This window comes from Bicyclus anynana, chromosome 14 (assembly GCF_947172395.1).
Source record: "Bicyclus anynana chromosome 14, ilBicAnyn1.1, whole genome shotgun sequence".
Classification (NCBI taxonomy): Eukaryota; Metazoa; Arthropoda; class Insecta; order Lepidoptera; family Nymphalidae; genus Bicyclus; species Bicyclus anynana.
In genome coordinates, this window is record NC_069096.1 from 11,172,679 (window position 1) to 11,197,898 (window position 25,220).

At 35.0% G+C, this 25,220-nt stretch overlaps 2 protein-coding genes across 2 annotated transcripts in view; one reads left to right on the forward strand and one right to left on the reverse strand.

The window, feature by feature from the left end:
• Window positions 1-4,186: 4,186 nt before the first annotated feature.
• On the reverse strand, window positions 4,187-6,597 carry LOC112043552 (signal recognition particle receptor subunit beta). Its single transcript, XM_024079023.2, has 5 exons — window positions 6,326-6,597; window positions 6,065-6,234; window positions 5,551-5,690; window positions 5,150-5,281; window positions 4,187-4,582 (listed from the first exon to the last, which is right to left on the reverse strand). The coding sequence occupies exons 1-5, from the start codon at window positions 6,432-6,434 to the stop codon at window positions 4,372-4,374; spliced, it is 762 nt and encodes a 253-aa protein (XP_023934791.1). The 5' UTR covers window positions 6,435-6,597; the 3' UTR covers window positions 4,187-4,371.
• Window positions 6,598-6,791: 194 nt separating this feature from the next.
• LOC112043551 (serine-protein kinase ATM) overlaps window positions 6,792-25,220 on the forward strand; it is a 35,114-nt gene continuing 16,685 nt past the window's right edge. Inside the window, exons 1-19 of the mRNA XM_024079022.2 lie at window positions 6,792-6,927; window positions 7,265-7,576; window positions 8,053-8,146; window positions 8,562-8,726; window positions 13,104-13,330; window positions 13,555-13,653; window positions 14,277-14,513; window positions 16,063-16,193; window positions 16,847-17,077; window positions 17,919-19,015; window positions 19,086-19,510; window positions 19,593-20,051; window positions 20,130-20,447; window positions 20,680-21,257; window positions 21,472-21,643; window positions 22,013-22,253; window positions 23,173-23,411; window positions 23,806-24,074; window positions 24,559-24,769. Of these exons, the coding sequence (XP_023934790.2) occupies window positions 7,376-7,576; window positions 8,053-8,146; window positions 8,562-8,726; window positions 13,104-13,330; window positions 13,555-13,653; window positions 14,277-14,513; window positions 16,063-16,193; window positions 16,847-17,077; window positions 17,919-19,015; window positions 19,086-19,510; window positions 19,593-20,051; window positions 20,130-20,447; window positions 20,680-21,257; window positions 21,472-21,643; window positions 22,013-22,253; window positions 23,173-23,411; window positions 23,806-24,074; window positions 24,559-24,769 (5,394 nt within the window). The 5' untranslated portion in view covers window positions 6,792-6,927; window positions 7,265-7,375. The remainder of the gene's footprint in view (window positions 6,928-7,264; window positions 7,577-8,052; window positions 8,147-8,561; window positions 8,727-13,103; window positions 13,331-13,554; window positions 13,654-14,276; window positions 14,514-16,062; window positions 16,194-16,846; window positions 17,078-17,918; window positions 19,016-19,085; window positions 19,511-19,592; window positions 20,052-20,129; window positions 20,448-20,679; window positions 21,258-21,471; window positions 21,644-22,012; window positions 22,254-23,172; window positions 23,412-23,805; window positions 24,075-24,558; window positions 24,770-25,220) is intronic.

Here is a 25,220-nt window from a genome sequence, read left to right on the forward strand (position 1 = left end):
AACATAACGCCAAAAGAAATTAAATAGGTTTTATAAAATAATTATTATTAATAAATATCTCCTAAAAAGGAAACACGGATATTTTCATATAAAAGACTTCAACGCGCTTCAATGAATTTTACTTGTCGTTCCTATAACGTACTGTGCAAGACTCTTTATTGCTATCGCCAATGACCTTCAACAATATTCCCCTATATGGGGACGGGAATCTAATATTTTAATTTTTGACGTTTTTATTTAATAACTTGTAAGATTTTCAAATAAAGCTTGCAAGTTACACAAGTTAACTTTTTTGCAAAAACTGTAACCTAATTTTAAGTTTAAGTTTCACGTCATGATTAGCCGAAATATCTAAACAGTGCAAGTATTATTCTTAAAATATTTGGTTCCGAGATTTTACAAATTTATATTCGGTTAAAAAGCTTAACTTTTTTCAAGTTAAGCTTTTTAACCGAATATAATCCCCGAGCAAGTGTTCCATGCGTAGTAACGCTTTTATAGTACTTCTAGATAGCTGTTTTCCATTTATCCATGAGGTTTCATATTGTTTTCTCAAATAGAAATATGTATAAGGAAAAAATATACCTGCCTACTAAAAACGTATACCGAAAATTTTCTTAGAAGTCTTATCACCAAAACAAACCCGTCTTGTCACTAAAATCACATATTTCACTTACGTTATACGTAATTTCTAAAGAACAAAGTGTCTAAATCCTTTATTATACGCATACAGTACGAATTACACCAAAAACTACACCGAATTTACGATTTATTCACATTTATTTTCTGAAAAACAAAATCACAACGAGATTAATTTGCACAGCTTAACTACGATTACGGCAATTTGACATTTCGTAACGCTAGATTGTCTATGAAAAGCAAGGATGGGTAAATAACATCGAGCGTTAACTTATCGATAAATGATAATGAATGATTCTTTAATAATTGATATGTTGTTAGTTTAAAGATGGGAAAATGAAATATTTTATAATCATTTTATTTTAAAAAATAGTTTTTTAATAAAAATGTTATACAATACATATGCTCATGTTATTCTATAGCGTAAAAGATATCTTACGAATAGTAGCATTATTCAAACACTTGTATGGATAACATTATCTCAATACGATTTTTAATAAAAATCGTCAAATCAAGATTTTAACAAAAACTAGCAATGTAAATTTAATTTGCAAAATGCGCGCGATCAGCTGTTTTCCAAGAGGTCAAATAGGCAGGTCACGACTAATAGGTATCTATCTATACAAAGTCACAAACAAACTGCGCGACGTTGTATTGCCGACCGCCGCCGGTGCCGAGGAAAATAATTGCTATCTCTCTCTAACCTAAGCCGCGCGGCGTGGTTAATAGGTATTTTCAAAATATTGAAACTTTAGGTCCTTTCGCTAGACGCTACGAAATTTTTTCTTTAGTTCGTGTTCGGCGGTCTGTTGACAAACAAACCAAAATTCAAAAACCTTTGTGTATGTTCTATGTTATGTTAGTAGTGATTTTCTGTAACGAATACTCATACAATTGTGTCGTTTGTATTGTGTGTGTTGACTGAGAAGTCTTGAAATGTTTAGATCAAATCAATTCAGTACTCATGAATATTGTACCTACTATGACGACAGAACGTCTCGTAAACGAGAAACAACATGAAGTAAGTTAATTACCTGTACCTAGTTAAAAACTTGTAAAGTATAAAAAATAGGTATTAGATAGGTAAGTGTAGCCAGCCGATTTGCTGTCGATGCATACGTACCTACTCGTACGTACACAGTAGATTGCGGAGCGTTGTTATCGCATTGTTCGCTGTACATTGCGTGCTCAAAATTTTCAAAATCTGAATTTTCTCATTTCCCACGTAATTGTTATTTAAAATATCGTTGTGGAAACTAAATTTAACCTCTTCACGCAGTTTTCGGTATCATGTCCCTTACACCCAGTATGTACGTGGATACGTGCACACTTTTTTGAAGTATAAGCAAATCTTGGACGTTAGTACGTCCCCAAAAGATTGAAGAAAGAGACGGCCGCGTGGCGCAGTGGGTAGTGACCCTGCTTTTTGCATCCACGGCTGTGGGTTCGATTCCCACAACTGGAAAATATTTGTGTGATGAGCATGAGTGTATATAAGTATTTATATGTAGTATATAATTGTATATTAATACTATAATATCAACTATCTTAGCACCCATAACACAAGCTACTCTGTATGCTTACTTTGGGGCTAGATAGTGATGTGTATTGTTTAAGTATATTTATAATAATAATAAAAAAAGATTACCCCATTTCTTAACCACGCGTACCCATAGGCATAAACCGTGCACCGTTCACCGTTTGTGACACGTGATATTTAATTTCTTAAAATGCACACAACCGACAAACGTTACTATACGTTCCCTTTTAAGATAACGTAGTATAGTAACGGATGTTGTAGTTTAGGTATTTCAGTTATAACGATACCTACTTGATATCGTTCCGATGCCCGCCGTTAACTTCTCAACCCTACTGATTGTCTTTGATTCATAGTCGGCCATTATTGTTGTGTAAAAAAGTCATCTAATGGTAATGGCGGAACACAATAAATTATTGATTGAATGAATCGATGAAGGGGTGGACATACTATATTATAAATGATACAATAATGACAAAGTCATGAATATGCATATTTGCACCTTGCTGTTTCTCAAAAATCGCTCTACAATGTTAGGTATTGTTGTGTTATTCAATTAACCTTTCAACCCTTCTGCGATAATAGATAAAAGAATCGGTATTGAATAATGTCAATAACTTATGAATATGCAAAAATAACAATCAAGATAATCGATATTTGCTTGAGTGGTGATTTCCGTCGAGTCATGTTTTAGTAATTATTTTGCTTGGGTCGATCTTTCTTTGTCACAGAGTATTCTCATTTTAGGTTAAACACGAACGTTTTATTATTTACTAGTGGACACCCGCGACTTCGTCCGCCCTTAGACCTCTTTAATCCAGCCCTATCGCAAAATCCGTCCTTAGTGGATACCTACCAACTATAAACTACCTCCCTGCCAAATTTCAGCTTTGCATGTATGTATATATTAAGATTGTGCATAAATCATGAAAAAAGTAACGAAATATAATGTGATTTAAAGTTTTAAATGAAAACTCAAAACGGGGTTTGGGTTTTCTATTCTATTCTATTCCATTCCATTATCGCTATTAGGTACCTGCATACCAGAGAATTAAGTAAATTCTCTGGGATGCGGTTTCCTTACGATGTTTTCCTTCACCGTTTGAGACACGCGATATTTAATTTCTTAAAATGCACACAACGGAAAAGTTGGAGGTGGACTATTTGGACACATCCAACTGGTTCAAAAATATATTTTATTAGATAGAAGCAGACTCTAATAAATACTAGAAGTAACTTTAATAATAACTAGAAGAATATTTTGACGGCCTCCGTGGGGCAGTGGTATGCGCGGTGGATTTACAAAATGGAGGTCCTGGATTCGATCCCCAGATGGGCTGATTGTGATTTTCTTAATTGGTCCAGGTCTGGCTGGTGGGAGGCTTCGTGGCTAGTTACCACCCTACCGACAAAGACGTACCGCCAAGCAATTTAGCGTTCCGGTACGATGTCGTGCCACAACCATTTTCGAAACCGAAAATGGTTGTGGATTTTCATCCTCCTTCTAACAGGTTAGCCTGCTTCCTTCTTAGACTGCATCATCACTTACTATCAGGTAAGATTGTAGTCAAGGGCTAACTTGTAAAGAATTTAAATTGAAAAAAAAAGCAGGCGTTACTTTGCGGAAGTTAAAGCTATCATCCGCGAAAAGCCGACGAACCCACGCGACAACGTCACCCAGGTCCGACAAAATACTCTCTACGTATGTTTCACCCCGAAACCAGAGCATCCTCAGGAGATGTTGACTCTACAACGAGCAATCGCACGTTGTAGAGTGGAGTGAAGTGCACGTTGTTCTCCTGAGGATTAATGTTTTTTTATAATTTTTCCTCTATATCTAAAGAGTGGATGAATATTTTCTTTTACTTCTTTATCCCATACTTTAGGTGGCGTTGAATAGGTCTATTTAGGTTTGCTAACACTATTTTTCGATTCAGAGATTTGTCGGAAATATTAAGGCCTCAGAACGTGATAAAGTCATAAGAAATGAGTATACCAGAAAACACAAAATAACATTTTTAACATTTTTATTATAAAATATTCCTTATAAAAATAGGATCAAATGCATTATTATATTTAACAATAAAGTCTTAAAAATCACTCAATCGCATATTAAGTCTTCAAGCATTTATATAGAAAAATGAGAACATATGAAAGAGATTGGAATTATTCCTTCCCCTATTTTTCTTCTTCTTTTATAGTTTGGAAATCCAGTCCTGCAGCCCTTTCATTTCAGTGGGTCTATCATCATCTCCAGAGTCTATGGAACTCTCCAGAACTTCCACTTTGCAGCCAAGGTGTGAGAATTCAAAGTCTTTTCCAAGCTTCCCGAGATATGTGACTTTGTTTGACTGTGACGGATCTACAGACTCCAACTGACTTGACTTAGTAACACGAACTAGGTTTCTGAAACAATATTTATAAATATAATTCTGTTGCTTTTGTTTTCTATGACATTTCCTGAATAGAAACAAAATAGTAACCTTTTTTTTTCCAAAATATTCTTAACTAGATGACGCCGCACGGTTTCAACAGCGTGGTCCCCATCCCCGTAGGAATATGGGGATAATATTCTTAAGTAGTGGTGTGACCCCTGTGTGTTATAGTGCGTTGCAAACCACCAGTCTGACATTATAACCTTAAGCCCACCAACCTGCTTTGAAGCAGCATGATGTTTCTAAACTCCAAATTTCTCTATAAGGAGAGACTTACCCACTTGACAGACCATTATAAATAGGCTGATGGTAATGTGTTAATATATGAATTGTATGCAAAATCTTTTGATGGATGTATATTCATTGCACAATCACTATACCAACTAACCAACCAAAATGGTTGATAACATCTATATGAAACTTTGTATAAAAAATACAGACAGATATAGTCAGAAATATTTAGCTTTTATCACAATGTTTCCACTGGACATGGGATTTGCATGCTTAAACTAGTTAAAAATTTGCAAACATAACTTACATTTCCTTTTCAAGTAGGCTCTTAATGAGTTGACCACCTTTAGCCATCGGCAGGTCCTGCTTGTTGCACAGAATGAGCAGAGGGGGGCAGTTGCTCAGAATCACTGGATCCACAAGAATTGTGTACAAGTATCTAAAAAAAATATGTACCAAATTAAAAACCTCCTCTTTTTAAGAAATCAAAAATGTGTATAGAAATAATGACAGTAAATATTATATAATAATAGTATCAGCTGATGGACATTCACTGCAGAACATGGGCCTTTTGTAGGGACTTCCAACCATCACAATCCTGAGTAACCAGCATTCAGCAAATATCTGTGACTTGCTTGATGTCATCAGTCCACATGGTGGGGGCTACTTTCTCTTATTTCATTTAAATTTAAAAATATAAATACTTACTCAGCTACATCTCTAATCTCCTTTTGAATAGTAACAGAGTCCACAACATAGACCAGAGCCTTAGCACTATGTTTGTACTGATCAAAGAACTTGTTTCTTAGTCGTTCTTGACCTGGTAAATCCACAATCCTCAATGTTTTCTGAAAACAAATGCCAGATATTGAAGACATGTGTTGAACAAGAAACCTATGAGGAATTTTTCATGTGCCCAAAGACCTCAGCTATCATTTAATTCTCCTGGCCATTACATTACACACAGTGCACAAGGCTATAATCATTTAATGATGTAAATAAAGTATTTTCCAGCATTAGATGATGTATTAGAATTACTCTTAGATCCTCTCTATTTTAAAAGTACACTATTGCCTTTATATCATGTATGTATTTATGTTTTTTTGTTTGTTGCTATACTTTTATTGTGAGGATATCCATACCTAAGAATAAAACATTACTAACTACTTACTTACCACACGAAAATTAGTACAAAAGAAATAATTTACACAACTTTACTTACATTATTGGACGTAATATAATCTTCAATGTTTTCTTTCATAGATGTGAATGTTTCCCTGAATTCCGAGTAACAAAGTCTAACAAAAAGAGACGTTTTACCGGCATCTGAGAGCCCGGTAAGTAGCACAGACCGACGCAAATGCCGACGTGTCGACAACAGCCACCAAATTACTGTAAAAACGTAAAGGAATAAGAAAAAATACCTAAATTAAAAGAATTGTGGTATTTTAATTTTGTTCTAGGTAGAAAATATAAAACTCACGCAAAGTAACCAAAAGAATGACCACACTTAGTAAGGTTATGTACAGTGGATCTTGTAACATTGGTTGAGTGTTAATCGTTTCTTTAATAACCTCTGGTTCTGTTTCCATGATGTATTGATTAAATTATCTTTTATGTTAAAAATTTATATTAAAAATTTACACTCGAAGTCGAAAGTAAAAATTAACCAAAACGCTCGATTTTGCAATTTACCAATTTCAGTGACGTTTATCGTTTACAATTTACATAGTTGACATTTGACATGATCGTTCGGAATTACAATATTTTATCAAGCGACTTTATTTAACGTTTGCCGATTATTTGAATCTAATATTATTTTACGGTTATACCCCAACTCTAGCAGCAAATATTCTTTGGGTATTTTACTGGTTTATCTGTGGACTGTGGTGTAGTATCTATTAACCTGTGGTGTTTCTCTTGTCAATGTCAATTGTCAACTTGATTAATGATTCGGAATTTTGCGCCATTTTCAGAATTTCAGATTTTTAAAAAATTATCAATTTAGTTTCAAAATGTGTAGATATTTATTGCATGTAAATTGCTAGCTATATGAAAAAATTCAAATCACACATCAGATTTGAGGTAAGTGTAAGAAATGCGATATAATAGATGCGATAATGGAATACTTGTAATACATACTATTTTATTTACTTTAAAATAACATATTCCTATCATCATTATTAACATCACTCCAGTTTAAATATTACGTCACATGTTGCCATAGAATGTTAATAAAAACATACGATACGATTAGTAAGAAAATGTAAATTTCCTAGATGTTTTTGAGTTGATTTCATACATGGTAGCTGGACGCCGGCCGGCCTTTGTTTTTTATTGACTGTCATAACTACCATTTGTAGCTTGAGTAGTGGAAAATTGACAATTATAATAAGCCTTACACAAATCATATTTGTTACAGAGTACAAAACTACATTAGCAGCATTGATACACATTCTTATTCATAAAAAAAGCTTAAAATGCAGTGAGGACAGGAGTCTTAAAAGACATCTGACTTGAAATAGTTACAAAAATGTCTTTAGAACTGAGTGTTAAAGAAACATGTTCAAGTTTAACATCAGCCCGGGCCACAGAGAGGAAGAAAAGTGCAAATACACTAAAAGATTTCCTCACAAGAAATGCTGTGCCTGCACTGCTCACAAGTAACGCTAAGAAGAGATCTGGTTATAATTGGAATCATGTTTTTGGTGATATCAATGATTTTATTATGAAGGTATGAATCAATCTTAATACATATAAATTACGTGTCATGTATTTTGTTTTTCGTGGAGACAAGATAAATATCAAATATCTAAAAACTCTAAATCAAAGTATAGGATTTGTGACCTGGATGTTGGGTTAAGGAATTTGTTGACAATTGATTAACACTCCCCTCTGCTCGTATTGTTCTCCCTACCTAGCCAAATTTGGTAAAATCCTATTAGAGGACCTTTAAACACGAGGTCTAATATAGAACTTGCTGCATTTCCAGGAAGTTCAAGAATTTAATCAAATTTTCACACTGTGTGCAGTTTGTTCCAACTTGAAAGATAAGAGAGCTTAGGGGTAGGGAAGAAGTAAGTGCATACAAGTCAAAGCAAAGCTTGAGCGGGGCTGTTAGTAATAATATGTAAACCAAATTATGTTTCAGTATCAGCCTATTTAAATGACCCACTTCAAAATATTTGTATCAATATTTGTTATTCACAGGAGACTGAAAAAAGTGATGCCAAGAATTTTGATACAGTCACTGCACCTTTATGCACAAGTCTTTTGCATTTATGTGTTGCTGGTTCTAATAAAGGTAATCTTTAGCAATCATTATATTACAAAGTGATTCAAAATCATTATTAAAAACAAACTTTAAATTTTAAATTTTTGGTATTTTATTTATTTATAGGTTTATGAATGAAACAGACCATATTCTCTGTTTTTGTTTTATTATAATTATAATGATAAAATATTATCCAGTGGATGGTGTATTTAGCAACAGGCAGGTCATCTCCTCCCAGATCAAAATCCAGCTGGGGGTAACCTTGCCCGGTTAAGGCACAGGGGATCTAGTTCTCCCGATCATGGTCTTCCAGCCCCTTTCAGGGCCGAGGCCTATCAGCCTAACGGTAGCAGTGGATGTCAATCAATGTGCCCCACGCTGACTGCAATTATTCGCTATCCTTACTTAAGCAAATTACTACTTTCAACTTCTTTTTTAATTTCAGGTCATGCATATATCAAGTGCCAATCTATTATGGATGCATGTTTGCATGTACTAAATAACAGTCCTACAAGGAAAGCTGTTGGAGATGCATATTTAAGTTTACTCTACAAACATGTGTTTCCCGTTGAACACTATTTGGGGTTTATATCACCAGCTACTTGGGACAGTATGTAAAATATTCATATATTATAAACTAGTGGATGCCCACGACTTTGTCTGTGTGAAAACTTTCAACCCCTATTTCTATTTATATATATCTTAAAACCTGAAAGACTAATATTAAAAAAAACTTCAACCCCTTTCTAACCCTTTTGGGGGGTAGAAATCTGGTAGTTTACACGTCACATACCAATTTTTACAAATGTAACTTGAGAAACAAATGACTTTCCATACAAATTTTCAACCCTTTTTCACTCCTTTTCATTTAATTTTCACGATAAAGAGTATCTTATAGCCTTCTTCGAATTATGGTCTCAAATCATAAGAAATTTAATTTGGATTCATTTAGTAGTTTCAGCGTGATACCCTGTCAACAAAAATATGGACAAATAGACAAAAAAAATATTTTTGGCTTCAGTATTGAATAAACAATGCCCTCAATTCGAACTAAAATTTCGTCATCAACCCATATTTAATTTTATGTGGACCTTGAACCAAGGCCGAATAATAAAGAAATATTTAATATTCAATACCTAAACCAGATGAAAATTGCTTTTGAAGCTCCCTACAAAAAGAAAGAAATTCCTCAATGTAAAAGATGCCAAAGATTTGGACACACGAAAAACCAATGCTACAGACCTTATCGCTGTGTCAAATGCGGCGAAGATCATCCTACAACACAATGTACTAAAAAACCTGATACTGAGGCAACCTGTGCAAACTGTGACGAAAAACACCCAGCCAGCTACAAAGGTTGCAAAATCTACAAACAATACAAAGAAAGAATCACAAAGACTGCTCCTAAATACAAAGTAAATCAACCAAAACGCACTGAAGAGACCAATAAAACAGCCAACCTGACTCCTAGAATATCAGACTTTAATAAAACATATGCCCAAGCTGCTAGGACCAAATCAACAACTCCTACAACACAGAGAAGAAATGACGTTAATGACATGACAGATATAATGGGGACAATGTTAGAAAAACTGCAAAACACAATGCTGACAATGATGGAAAAAATGATGGACAAAATGATGGACCGTATGGTTCTACTAGTCAACAGCCTAGTGAAAAAATGACTCGCAACCTCCGAGTTGTTACTTGGAACGCCAATGGCTTGACGGAACGACGTCAAGAACTTGAAACCTTCCTACTTATTGAAAATATTGACATTGCTTTAATATCCGAAACGAGGTTCACACCAAAAACTCACATAACATTAAAAAATTACACCATCTATACGACAAATCACCCTACAGGAAACACCCACGGGGGTACTGCAGTAATTATTAAAACCAGTATTAAACACTACGTCTTGGCGGAATATCGCACAGAAAAAATACAAGCAACATCTATTGCCCTACAAGATAACAGATTTGAAACGGTATTTGCTGCTGTCTACTGTCCTCCTAAACACACAATAACTGCTCAAGACTACAAAGATTACTTCTCTACTCTTAGTAATAGATTTATCAGTGGGGGTGACTGGAATTCAAAACATCTACACTGGGGATCTAGGTTGACCAACACAAGAGGAAGGCAACTCTTCAAATCAACACAAGAAATGAAACTGGAATGCTTATCAGGTGGAGAGCCTACCTATTGGCCAACTGACAGAAATAAGATTCCGGATCTCTTAGATTTCTTCATTACAAAAAATATTGACAGTAATTATATCACAGTGGATTCATGCATAGACCTAACTTCAGATCATACCCCAGTTATCTTAAATATGAATACAACAGTAACTCTAGTTAACCCACTACCCAAAATATACAACTCCAGAACTACTAACTGGGAAACGTTTAAGTTTGTAATAACAACAGAAACAAATCTTAAAAATAAAATTGGCTCAAAAGAAGAGTTAGAAGATGAAATAGAGAAATTAAATAAGACTATTCACAAGGCTTCTAATATTGCTACCCCTTAAGGAAGAAATGAAGGGTACCCACCAAAGCATTACTCAAATCTGAAAGATATAAAACAGAAAATTCAGAAACGTCGGAAACGGAGAAAAATTTGGCACACAACTGGATATCCATCAGATAAAGCAGCGTTTAATAAATTTTCTGATGAACTTAAAAAGTATATAAATACTTTGGAAAATGACAATATTCATCGCATGCTTTCAAATCTTGACCCAACAAAAGAAACTAACTACTCACTGTGGAAAGTCACCAAAAACTTAAAGCGTCCTAAACCCCATATACCACCTATCGACAATAATAAAGGCGGATGGGCTAGAACTGATTTAGAGAAGGCTATAACATTCGCTGAACATTTATTCACTGTTTTTCAACCGCTCACTGAGGGTTGCCATGAACATGACATAAAAATCAGAGAATACCTAGGAACAGCGAATCAAATGTGTATGCCCTTAAAAAATATAAGCCCTAAAGAAGTACTCGAAGAAATGAAGTTACTTCAGGAGGGTAAAGCACCTGGATATGACCAAATTGACGCCACACTTCTGAAGAAACTTCCATTCAAAGGAATAATGAAACTGGTACACATTTTTAATGCCTGCATAAGATTTGAACACTTTCCTGGTCAATGGAAGATAGCTCAGGTAATAATGATAGCTAAACCTGGGAAACCACCACAAAAGGCATCCTCGTATAGACCTATCAGCCTATTGCCAGTTATTGGAAAGCTTTTCGAGCGAATACTCCTTAATCGAATGAAGGAACATTTGAGTACAGTGTTGCCAAACCATCAGTTCGGATTCCGCGAAAAGCATGGCACTGTGGAACAAGTTCACCGAATCGTTGATATCATTAGCAGAAGCTTAGAAAATAAACTATACTGCTCCGCTGTCTTTCTAGATATTAGCCAAACATTTGATAAGGTATGGCACGAAGGCCTCATCTATAAGCTAAAAAAGATGCTACCACACAGTTTTCTTGCCATATTAAAATCATACCTGGATAAAAGGAGTTATCAAGTTAAATTTAATAACGACTGCTGCTCTAACCTTTATGAAATCAATTCCGGAGTTCCCCAAGGTAGCATACTGGGCCCTGTATTATATCTAATCTTTACTGCCGATGTCCCAACAAACGATTCCACATCAATAGCGACATACGCTGATGACACGGCCTTGTTATGCTCACATTCAAACCCTTCTACAGCTTCGTTTTTGCTACAGAATCACCTAAGGGAAATAGAAAAGTGGTTCAAACAGTGGAAAATAAAAGCTAATGAAAATAAATCTGTCCACGTCACATTCACACTCAGGAGAGAATCCTGTCCCCCTGTTAAACTAAACGACAAAATGATACCTCAGGAAGACGATGCTAAGTATCTAGGATTACATTTGGATAGAAGACTGACATGGCTAAAACATATTTGGACAAAGAGAAAACAATTGGATGGCAAGCTACGTTCTTACAGCTGGCTACTAGGACGACACTCGCAACTTACTGACACAAACAAAATGCTAATATATAAAGCAGTGCTAAAACCGATCTGGACGTACGGCATACAGCTGTGGGGAACGGCCAGTAATTCAAATATTGAAATACTGGAAAGATTCCAAAATAAAGCACTAAGAACAATATTTGGCATCCCGCGATGTATCAGCAATAAATACATGTACCACGACATTGACATAAAAACTGTACGTGAAGAAATATCCCAGTGCAGCCTGAGGTATCAGGAGAGACTGACAATTCACACAAATGAGCTTGCACGGGCTCTGAGTCGCGAGGGTGGACTCCGTTTTGCTCGGCTACAAAGACACAGCATTCCCGACCTGTGGAACAGATTTCCATAACAAGCCAAAGGGAGAGCTGCTGACAGGGAATCTGCAGCAAAATAGCTCTCAAAGAAAACATTAAATGATATGATGATATCAGATAAATGAATGGCTTATTGCCTATGAGCAGATCGCCATGTCGCAGAAATTACATATATAAAAAAAAAAAAAAAACCCATATTCGGCTCACTGCTGAGCTCGAGTCTCCTCTCAGAATGAGAGGGGTTAGGCCAATGGTCCACCACGCTGGCCCAATGCGGATTGGCAGACTTCACACACGCAGAGAATGAAGATAATTCTCTGGTATGCAGGTTTCCTCACGATGTTTTCCTTCACCGATTGAGACACGTGATATTTAATTTCTTAAAATGCACACAACTGAAAAGTTGGAGGTGCATGCCCGGGACCGGATTCGAACCCACACCCTCCAGAATCGGAGGCAGAGGTCATATCCACTAGGCTATCACTGCTCCATCAACTGCTGCAACTAAAATTTGTATATACAGAACAGAATTTGACCTGCTACAATTTTATTATAAGTATAGATAAGATTGATAACTGAGGGATGGATGTTTAATGATAACATTTATGTGACAATGGCTGAAATTCTATATATTGTTTTAGATTTACTAGATGTTGTAATGTCTGCATGCATTTCTAACCGTACTCTGGATGATCTAGTCAAAATAAGGCTCCTGTGGTATGTTATAAAGCACTCGCTCGCCTACTGCCAGTTCACGAGTACACTGAGGGACTCTTTGGCGAAAATAAAGAAATGTTGTAACATAGTATTGCTGGACAAAAAAGTTCAGGAGTTTGTTATAAAAATAGTGACTGCACTTCTTGAAGCGGTAAATATATATTTTCCATTTGTTTAAAAATATATTTTTTTAATTGTTTTAACTGTATGTTAAAAAAATTTAAAAAAAATATTTTATTCTAAATTCTTGACTAATATTATTTATTGTTTATTGTGTAAATTCATCCATTGGATATATTGGTATACCAAGGTACTAATTTATTTTGTGTGTATTTCATAAATTAATTATTAAGACCATGTCTTATTATTTTTTAGCTTTCAATGGAAAGTAGGCTGACAATGTGTGAATTTAGTGAGAGCATTTTACCAGTGTTGTTCAAGCTTTATGAACCAAGTATGGAGGAGAAAAAGAAGGTAACCAATTAACTTTATTATGCATATTTCAAGGCTAGTTGACATTTTATTTATATGGTCCTAAATAGTTCACTATTGTTCTACTAGACTAAAAAAAAAATACAAATTTTTTCGAGACAAGATAGAGTCAAAACGCCTGTCGGCCATGACAGTCTTTATTTATCCATATAAATAATAATAAATCTGATACAAATGGAGCGTTTGACGAAAATATTAGTTAGCAATTAGTTCGACGTTTAGTACATGTAGTGTGTTAGTGACGTCACAAAATGGACATGGAAAATAATATTGCTAGGTGTTGAGGAGTCCACTTATAGGAGCCGAACAGCATAACTAATATTTTAACTAAAAATATGTTATCATACAAAGTAATTCAAATAATCTATCCTTGCATTTTAAAATACGTAAAACTTGGCTATATCATTATTATAACGATGCGGTCATGGGACACATTATAAGATCTATTTACAAAGGAATATTATTTACCCCAAAAATATTAAATATAGAACACATGTTCCTTGAACATTTTTAATTAATTTTCGGTAAAGAATACAACCACAGAGTTATGGAAAATACTCCCCAGCACCCTGTATATAGCCATGATTTGTATCTTTTTATTTCAGTCTCTGTTATTTAAGTTGTTCAAAACAGCTATATCAATCCACCATCCAGAGGGTAGATTGCAAAATTCAAGCGGCACCTTAGCGCACAACTGGGACGTGTGGAACAAGCATTTACAAAGCATGGTTGAGATTGTGTGTTTAGAAGTCAACCATGTGCAGAAAATGCGAAATCAGAATGAGTTATCCACAGTCAAATGTGATTATTTCTATCATATTGCTGCATCTGCTTTCTATCAGGTATTTTAATTAATCATTATATCATCATCATCATCATCATCATCATTGCCGCCAGCATCCAGAGACTCCCTGTAGCCTGCTTGATGTCCTCTGTCCACTTAGTGAGGGTCTACCAACACTGCGCTTTCCGGTGTAGGGTCGCCATTCCAACACCTTGGGATCCCAACGTCCATCGGCTCTTCGAACTATGTGCCCTGCCCATTTTCACTTCAGTTTCGCGACTAGTGAAGTTTCAAAGTCCGTTAGCGTCCACTAATTATACTTTTCATTACGCCTTTTTAACTTAAAAAGTTTGCTGCCGTACGCAACACGAGATTTTTATGTCACAGTTGAGAAAACTACAATAAACAACAAATTTGGCATTTTGGCATTTTATAACTGTATTTTGTCATTATGTCATTTTGTCATGAGGTGCTTGTTAAAATTAGAAGAAACATGAAAACCAAAAACGTCGGAATTTAAAACAACAAATATCAGTTTATTGAAAACTTTTTTTTTTATTCTTTACAAGTTAGCCCTTAGCTACAATCTCGCCTGATGATGCAATCTATGGCGATCTGTGGCGGTCGGTTTCTACACATCTTCGTACCGGAACGCTAAATCGTTTAGCGGTACGTCTTTGCGGTACCTCTATAGCGGTACCTCTATAGTTTTATCGATGCCTCATCACAAAAGCGCTGTGTTTCGTGGTAGTTTCAAGTTTGCCGCCACTAAGTGTTGGAATGACTTACCTCCACCAATGCGAGATATACGTACTATTGGGTTATTTAAGACTAAATATAAAGCTCTTTTATTATTGGATCAGCAAACAAATAACCCCTAGTACTAATTCCTTTTCTCCTTACTACAACACTATGGTGGCGGCAGATCGTTCATTTTACAGGTTGACTCGTATTAATTATTGTTTGATTTTCCTTGTTAATTTAGTTTCCCATAAATGTTAATTTTGTTATTTTATTACTCTGTTCGTTCTTGTTTCATTATTTTATTTTACTTTGTATTCATGTATAAGTTTTAAGTTAAGACACGTCACGTAGACACGTCCGTGAACTCACAAGGTTTCACCTGAAAACCAGCGCCACAGCTCGCTGTGGCATCGTGCTGAGGTGGATACCTGTTTTGTCCACGACCAGATATTTGTATGTTCTGTTCGTTTATTTTATTTTATTTTATTACTCGTGTGTGGACAAATAAAGATATATTCTATTCTATTCTATTCTATTCTTTGGTTACTTTCACGTCTGAAGCTTCCCACCAGCCAGACCTGGGCCAATTAAGAAAACCTCAATAGGCTCTTGAGTTCAATAGGAATTGAACTCAAAACTTCTGAATTGTACAAGTAAATCTAAAGCGCATACCACTGCGCTACACAGGCCGTCAAAATCATTATCAGCCGATGGACGTCCACGGCTGGACATAGACCTCATATAAGGAAAAATTACCATGGTCTTGAGCCACAAACCTGGTTATACCCAGTAAAAAGATACAGATTCAAACGTGTTTATGAATAAATAGTGGGCCAAAACTTCATTTATTATAATTTTTACAGATATTTAATGTACCGGAAAAAGAAAACGATGAATCGGTGTCGTCTTCCGCTAAAAAGCTGAGGGTGTCGTTCAATAAAAATAAATCCTTCAGTGACTTAATAGAGGAACTACGAGCTAACCCTGTGCCATGGTACGTTGGCGTGTTTATTTTATAGTTCTTGTTCCTGTATGAATATGAGGTTTGCTATGTTCATCAGGCATAATTTAGTGGATAACTAATAGTGAAAGACTTTTCAAATGGGTCAAGTAGTTTCAGAGCCTATTCAATTCAAACAAACAATAAAATCCTTCCTCTTTTAAATATCGGTATTGACTAGCAACTTATATACATGTTAACAAATACGTGTTAAGTTTGTATTTTACAATTTTTCTCGTTTATTACTCTAACATTACAAATAAAAAATCTGGGAATATCCGTACATAGAATGTATATTATAAGTGCAATTACTTAACTTAAAATGTAGTTTATATTTCAGTGTCTAAACATAGTTGTGCACTTAGGGATGTGGTTTAAATGAGAACTTTGACATGTTGCGTACTTGTTTGCATTTTGTGACAATACATTAAAATAATAGAAATAAATTGATGCTGCAAACTTTTCATTCCTGTAGAGTTTCTTGTCCCCTTCTTCTTAGAGTGCCTCTCCATAACTGAAGGTCGGCGGTCAGCTTTATCTACTTTTCTTTGTCCATGGCTAGACGAAAAAGTTCTTCGACTGTCTTAATGTCTTCTTGTCCCCAAAAGTATATTTTTAAATATTTGTCTATTTTGCTTTGTTTATAGGGTTGGAATAATACTCATGTATGTAAAATATTTCGGTGATTCAATTCCGTATGCACAGAACATAACGCTAATAGGTGTTCTAGAAAAATCTATATCTGATAATAAGAAAGTAATGAATTGGGACCAACTAGGCGAGCTGACGTGTTTGACGATACAAAATATGATAGCTCACATGAATGTCGGACGCGGTAACTGTGATATTGTTATCTCACTTTGGAAAACATGTGTAAGGTAAGAAACACTAAACAGCAAAGAGAAATAATAACATTATCAAGTGTAACTAAGCAACTTATCGTAAGACAAGTACATAACTTTTATTTCTCATAGACCAATTTCAAAATTTAGCTGGTTCCGGTGGACTCCTTGCTACTTTTCTATATAAAATTTTGCCTTTCGAACCAGTGGTAGAGCCAGCCATTTAAAAAATGCTTGTATACTATTACTAAGTTATAGTTCTGTTTAGTTTGAAATAAATTAATTTAGAAATTTTTTTTTTGTATTGTCTTCTTTAAAATTAAAACTTTTTAATGTTACCAAAACCAGCCAGATACAAATGGTATAGCCAAAGAGATTTTATTACAAGTTCATACAATTTAGAAAACTCCTAATTCGATATGTTTGAAATGACTATAAAACCAGTTAATTTTTCGTGGACCCCTGCTTACGAATTGTAGACCCCCATTTTTAGGGACGCCGACGTAGACCCCCAAGGAGTCCCCCGTGGACCCCTGGGGGTCCACTTGGACCACTTTGGGAATCACTGCTATATAGTATTAGTCACACGTCCTACAATGCGCTATTCAGTAAACCTGGGGTACATCTATACCTACATCACTTACTTAGATACCTTAACATCTATTATGCCTAATAAAATTTATTCTTTCTTGTTCAGAAGTTGATGCATTTTCAAATTATATACAAGAAGTCAATCGAAAAAGACCACAACCAGATGTGTTACTCATTTCTAATAAGCCAAATAAGGATAACATTGATAATGCCTAAATACAGACCTAGAGTTTTTGAGATAGTTAAGTATCATTGGAAGGAAAATAATAGTAACAATTTCTTTCAGAAATGCTGCAGTGACAAGTGCGTCACAAAAAGCCATACATTCCGTTTTACAAGTTATTTTACAATTAGTGTCATTAAAATATGAAAACGTTAAGCCGTTACTTGTGTCGTACATCGAAAAAGGGATGCCATTTAATGATCATTCCCTAAATACATTAAACTGCTTGTTTCATAAATTTTATAGAAAAACCTGTCACACAGATGTAAGGGAAAAATGTTTTGCTTGGCTGAAACACGGGAGTATAACTTCCATAAACATCTCAAATTTATATGGGTTTTTATTAAGGCTTTTAAGCAACGATAATTTACCGTTGATACTGAACTGTGATAATGTAAACCACAATAGTGCCTATAAGGTTTTATTTAATACCACCGATGATAGTATATTGTATAGTGAATTCGAATATAAGATTACTCAAAAAGCAGAAATGACAAATAAAAGTGATTTAGAATGCTTTGAAGTTAATTCTGTAATGTATCACATTATATCTGCACACATAGAGGAAACTCTTACTGATAATATAGTACAGTTAAGAGAAAATAATCTTAAAGTTATTGAATATGCAAAATATTTAGCAATAGTTGTTGCATTTTTTGATTCGCTCCTTAAGTACAAAATAAAGACCAGAGACGAAGTGAAGGAAATGCCACTATTTATCGAACTTCAAACCGCCTTGAAATTTTTATACGAAGCTTTAACACATACAATAAAAAGTGATGCACAGATAAGAGATAAAGTATTACTTCTGAAAATTGTACAAGATATCCTTATAAAGGAATACGATTCTATAATGAACTTTGAGATCCGTACACATATTGGAGAGGATTGCTTTCATTGTCTAAATGACATTATAAAGCTCGAAGTTAATTTGGAAGATGACGGCATTGAAGAAGCTGACACAGAATTTAACATGATTGGATTAAAACAGAATTGCATATATGTGTTAGCAGCATACTGCAGAAAAATTACATGTTATACAGATGAAGTCCTCAAATGCATCCTTGACAGAGACTTGTACCGTTACACCTTTAACTATGAATATGCCTTCCAATGTATTAGAATTCTCAACGAATCAACAGTGGAACAGTATCCTTTGGGTAATTACAAGAACAAATATGAAATAACTGTTTCTGTAGCTATTACTTAATTAGAATTTAACATTTTCAGAATTAATATTCGGCCTAATGCAGAATATGTGCAAGGACATGTTCAGAAATCCAAAAGTCTCACGTACTTTGCTTGAGATACTTTCTTCAATGCTCGATCAAATATGGTCTCATAATGACGATATAATACGTCAGAATTGCGTCATAATGATAAAAAGCTATCTGCAAAGATGCTCCGACAATTACTATCCACCGGAAGTCGCGGCTCTAATTTACGAATGTCTCGCAAAAGTCATTAAATTACACGCACACGATATTGATATAACGAATCCCTTCAAACGGACGCTTTTGGAGAAAATAGTTGAAAAAAGTGAACACAAAATTCGATTGTATTGTTCTCATCTACTGAGTGTAATAGGCAATAATTTTCACGAAGATGATATACAGTATCTCTTTGACAATTTGTTGAGCATTTTTGTTATCAATGTTAGTATCAAGTATTGTGAATGCAAATTTTGAAGTTTGCCCTTTTCGACTGTTTTTTCTTAATTGTGATATTAATTTTTAGGTAACTGAAAACATTGATACTGTAATAAGGGATGAAAAAGTCAACAGAACAGTAACAGTTTTGCACACTTTTTATGTGTTAGGTACCACAAAAAAATCAGAAATACACAGAATAATATTAAAAGTGCTTAAGTTTCAAAATGAAAAGCCTATGGAAGATCGTATGGTCAAGAAAGTTCTAAACTTACTGACCGAAATGGTCACAGATACTAATATTGAGGTGTATATGAACAATAACGTTTTACGCGTGTTACATTACTGGTTTAAAGAAAATAGTGGCTTCAAAGACCTACCGCTGCACCTATTCGGTTTTACCGATATGAATGGCCTCATAGAAGAGCACGTAAACTGGTTGGTGCCAGCCGATATTCTTTGGAGCCACAACGGAATAATCGAAAATAGTAACGTTTTGAAATATGTCAGAGAGAAAAGAATGAAGCCTACTGAAGATATAATCGAGGTAAAAGTATACTTTAAAATGTGTTTGAAAAGGAAAATGAAATTGAGGATTGATCATTAATTTATTTTTATTTTACAGAAATGCTTTTGTAACATAATCGCGATATGTTTGCCTCACATAGTCATTGAAAAGTACAAATTGGAAGACGAAAAATATTTCAGCTTGAGAGAATCGGCGAATGCAAACAGAATGTTTATGCTGACTAGAGCTTTGCTAAGCAATGACAGATGGAGTAATCTGTTTGTGGAACATTTAGGCGATATAATGCTTCTAACAGCTGCACACGTAAAAGACTACGTTGGGGCATCTGAAATTTTTGGGAACCACCTTGCTGTGAACGCCGATCAATTCACGTATTCTCGACGCGTGTTTGCTGCTATACTTAAATATTTTGGGGTAAGTTATTTAAACGCACAACATATCTAGTATCGTTTGTTATATTTGATGTTTGAGGCCAAAACCTTTGCTCTATTTATTTTATCAAGCAAATATAAACATTAGTAAATTCTACACAAAAAATAGCCCCTGCTTTTTAAAGTTTGCTAGAAATAGACATTTACCCTGATCATATTCATGCTTGCTTCATAAAATATATAAGTTCTACTAATATACAAACGTTTTGTTTTAGGAACTTATTGATGGTGACATCATGCAGTACATGTGCGAAAACCAACCGTTGATCATTTTAAATATTCTATTTAAACTGTGGGACAATGTGTTGCACGAAAACGTATTAGAGTTCAAGATACTGCATCTACACGCATACGTGTCTTTTATAGAAAATATTCCCTTGGGTTATAGGTCAGATGCCATTCTATGCAACTTCGCTTGCGACAGTATCGCCCAAGGCATTAAAGGATCGCAGAGTAAGGAAGCGGTCAAAATGTTCGTTAGTGCACTGAAAATTGTTATTACAAAGGTTTTAACCGAATCGCCTAAAAGTGTTGATAATATTCAAATATCGGTCCTCCCTAAAATTGTCTCGATATTAACCATCAAAACTGAGCAAGGCTTTGTATCGGAATGTAGCTCTATGTTAAAATATCTGACAGAAGATATGAAGAATTATCTATCCGGAAGTGTAGATGTCATCGATTTTGTGAACTTCATAACTGAATATAAGTCAGAAGAGACTTATGTGGGCTCTTGTAAAATTGAATTTGAGCATAAACTCAAAACATACACATTCAACTTATCTAACCCAAGGTACATTATTATTTATATTAAAAGTGTCGATGACGGGTCACCAATGGCGTTTAAGTTTGCTTACTACGTCTACCAATCAGAAGACACGTAAGCTTGATTACTGTGATTAGTAAGATGCTAAAGAGAACGCATTAAAACCCAAAAAGTTTATGACACCATACTTTTTAAATTTTCCTTATATTTTTTTTTAACTTTTATTTAAAATTGTTTTTAGCTACGAAACTTTATCAAGGATGTGTCGCTATTTAAAACAAAACAAGGAATTAGTAAAGGAATTATACGCGGATATAAATAGGAATGGGTTCTCGGAAATTTGTAAAATAAGTTTGGTTCACCAAGTTATCCATTCTTTGAATAAAGTTTTGAAAGAAGCTACTGAAGAAAAGGTATAATATTTCAGTCCACTTTTATCACATTTTTTTAATTTTGTTTTTAATAATAACAATGCCTGTTGTCAGTCTTGAGGATCCATGGATCTAATTATCACAGCTCCAAAGTTCTAAGTTCCTAGTAATTAATTTATTCTCACAATATACCTTCTACGAGCCTTAAGTCTCCTGTATCCTAACCTTGATCCAACACTCAAGGGAAAAGTGTTAGTTGCTTTTTGTTACTATTCCATCGACCATAACGATTGACTCAGAATTAATACGTTTTTTTCATAAGTCAACAATGCTCAAAACTGAATCGACAATGCCCGAAATGCGTCATATTTTATTTTGTTTTTTTAATACTCCTATCTGGTTTTTTCGCAGATAATAATTGAAGCCTGTAACTGTCTAGCAGAAATAGGAACTTACGATATAAAAACGCTGGTGACAGTACCGCCTGTGGACACTAAAACAATTCTGAACTTGTATCCTAAACAGTACTTTGCACAAACGGTGATATTGTGCCTCACTGAGCATCTTTTTAACGAAGACCCCATATTGAGTAACAAGATCACCAAAGCTTTGAGTCGAGTTTTGAAATTCCGAGATGGGAAAGCAGCGCTAGGTGAGATTTTTACTTACATACTAGCGGACCCGGTCAAGTTTCGCTTTAACTCATGTGCACTTCTTCTCTATCTCTGCCCTACCCCTACCCTACTCCTACCCTAACCCTAGGGTTTATGGGTTTGAAAAGTTGGTTTCGGCCGATTCTCAGACCTACTGAATATGCATATAAAATTTCATAAGAATAAGTCAAGCCGTTTCGGAGGAATATGGGAATAAACATTGTGACACGAGAATTTTATATATTTACATCAAATTAAGTCAACGAAATTTTGACTATACGAGATAAAACTAAGGGAACGATGTCAGAAATAAAAAAGTCCTGACAATGTATTGGCAAAATTGTATTATAATTGGGTAATTTATAATAAGACGACCACACGATCAACGAGTGAGATTCGTTGATCATGTGATCGTCGTTTTTGACATGGCAATGAGGTTTTGGTTCTGGATCCTTGGTTTTGAAACCATTTTTTTTTGTTATAGTCATATTAAGTTTTCTTTCTTCAAACAACTCTTTAAGTTGAAAACTAAGTGATGTTACACCCCAGTGCCTCAGAGAGCAGATTATTCCGTTGGTCCCGGTAATAATCGTTAAGTGATCGTTACGGAATCAATAGGATGGAGAATCGAGAACAGGAAGATTTATGCACTTAATCTCCTTCAAGCAGAGAGGCCGGGTCCTGTACTAGGCCGGTAATGAAGATAATTATGTGTTACTAGCTGATGCCGCGCGGTTCCTGAGAAATACGGGGATAATACATAGCCTATAGCCTTCCTCGATAAATGGGCTATCTAACACAGAAAGAATTTTTTAAATCGGACCAGTAGTTCCTGAGGTTAGCGCGTTCAAATCAAACAAACAAACTCTTTAGCTTTATAATATTAGTATAGATTTATCGTTAAATTAATTTTTTTAGATCTCATCGACGGTAACATGGAAATAGTGCAATCTCTCGTAGCTGCTAACTGCGAAAATTTTGCCATCTACAATATCGATAACGCTAAGTTTGACAAGGGCAATTCGATCGAGTATTGGATACCACTCACTGCTGAAACTCATTCCCAATGGGTGATTCGTATAACCGTGGCGCTACTAGATTTATTAGAGTCTAATGCTAATTTCATCTCCTCTTTGCGAGCCGTTTGTGCATTAAAGGTAAGTTATTGCTGGTTTCAATCTTTCATTTCTCTAATGACTTCAAATCAACAATGGCCAAAATGTTCAATACAACAACAACAATACAACAACAATAGGTTAGACAAGACAATTGTACATGTCATCTGAATAACTCACCAAATATTCAAGGGGTTTTATTGTAAAATTTATCATGAAATGAAATGGTACTGTCATAAAAGGTTACGTGTGCCTAATAAGTATGTTTAAGGTTCTTGTCTAGAACCTTTGTTGTAATATTTTGCTCTTGCATCAGGTTCTCGACGCAAAAATTTATTGTACTATTTTGATAATTGATAATAATAACAACCTTGAAAATCCTAGTTGTGTACATGTGCTCTGTCCTTTACTAAGATTTTAAAACACAAAATTTCAGCCTTCAATTTGTGGGAAAATTCTACCAGCACTAATGGGCTTAGTACTCGATTGTGCCACCGACATTCACATGGGAGTAATCGGGGAGCAAATAAATGAAGTGTTCAAGCACATTTGGAACTTGACCTTCACTGACAGTTTTGACAGCAGCGAAATTGACGGCGGTTCCAAAATATCCACCAAAATTAACCACGACCAAAAAATGATTGTTCAATACTTGTTGGATGTTCTGGATAATGTTCGTATACAGCGGAACCATTACAAGACTCTGTAAGTTATATTAATATGTTGATTAATGGGCTTTGAAAAACTCTTATGAAAGGCTTGAGAAGAATGGAAGAAGAAAGGGTTATATGCAAGGATCGTAGCGAGTGGAAAGACATGGTCTCTGCCTACCTATGGTAGGTGAGGCATGATGGTACGAGAATGTATGTATATAAAAAAATGGGCAATATTCTTTTATTTAACGTAGGAATAGGTATTATATTTGTTGAGAGTTATTTTGTGCCAACAAACCGTGGATAGACGTGACGAATTTTTAGTTTTGACATATCGCGCAGATAGTTATTATGACGCAAGCATCCGCAACGAAAGGATTTTCCTAAATTCAACACTTGAAAGGACAGTTATTCAAATAAATTTTATGTGATGTGTAATATTACGGATTGATTTAACACTGTTATGCTGTTAGGCATGCTCTTGATTGTTCCTTTTTTAAGTGGCAATAAACTTAAGTATGTAATATTGTTTGTAGGAGAAGAAGTAGAACATCAGACACATTGAACTATTTGAATCTGGACTATTTGTGGGTATCCTGGGCCGCTGCGGTGACGGAGCGCAGTCTGTCTGCTCTATACTACGGCGAGCTGTGGGCCGCCGCCAAAAACAATGCCGTGCCACCTGCATCGCCTGAAGCCACCACCGCTCTTGAGAATGGGGAACATGTACAAAAAATCTTTAGAAGGGTATGTTATTGAGAATTTCACTATAGCTAGGAAAATACTGTCGAAGTAATAGCATCGAGGCTGATAAAAACATTTAATATTGCCAAACAGTGACGTTTTACAAAAGATGCTAGGTGCCTACATTAGATTAATCATGACAAAATTTCACACATCGTCCAAATGGGTCAGCATAATACAGGTATTATAAAGAGGCAAATATTCATTGCATATTTAAAAAGATGTGCTAAATATTCTTTTAAAAAAATATATTTTTTTTACGGTTTGTAACTTGATTGATTTGGTTTGTTTTAATCACATTAAACTCATCTACTCGTAGGTGCGCCTTTTTTAGAAAATTTTTAAACCCATGCAAAGAGTTGTCGGTAGGTACCTAAGTTTTAAAATTGTCTATTAAAACGTAAGAAACTTCGCAAATTTCGTCGATTTCAGACGATTAATAAATCATCAAGTT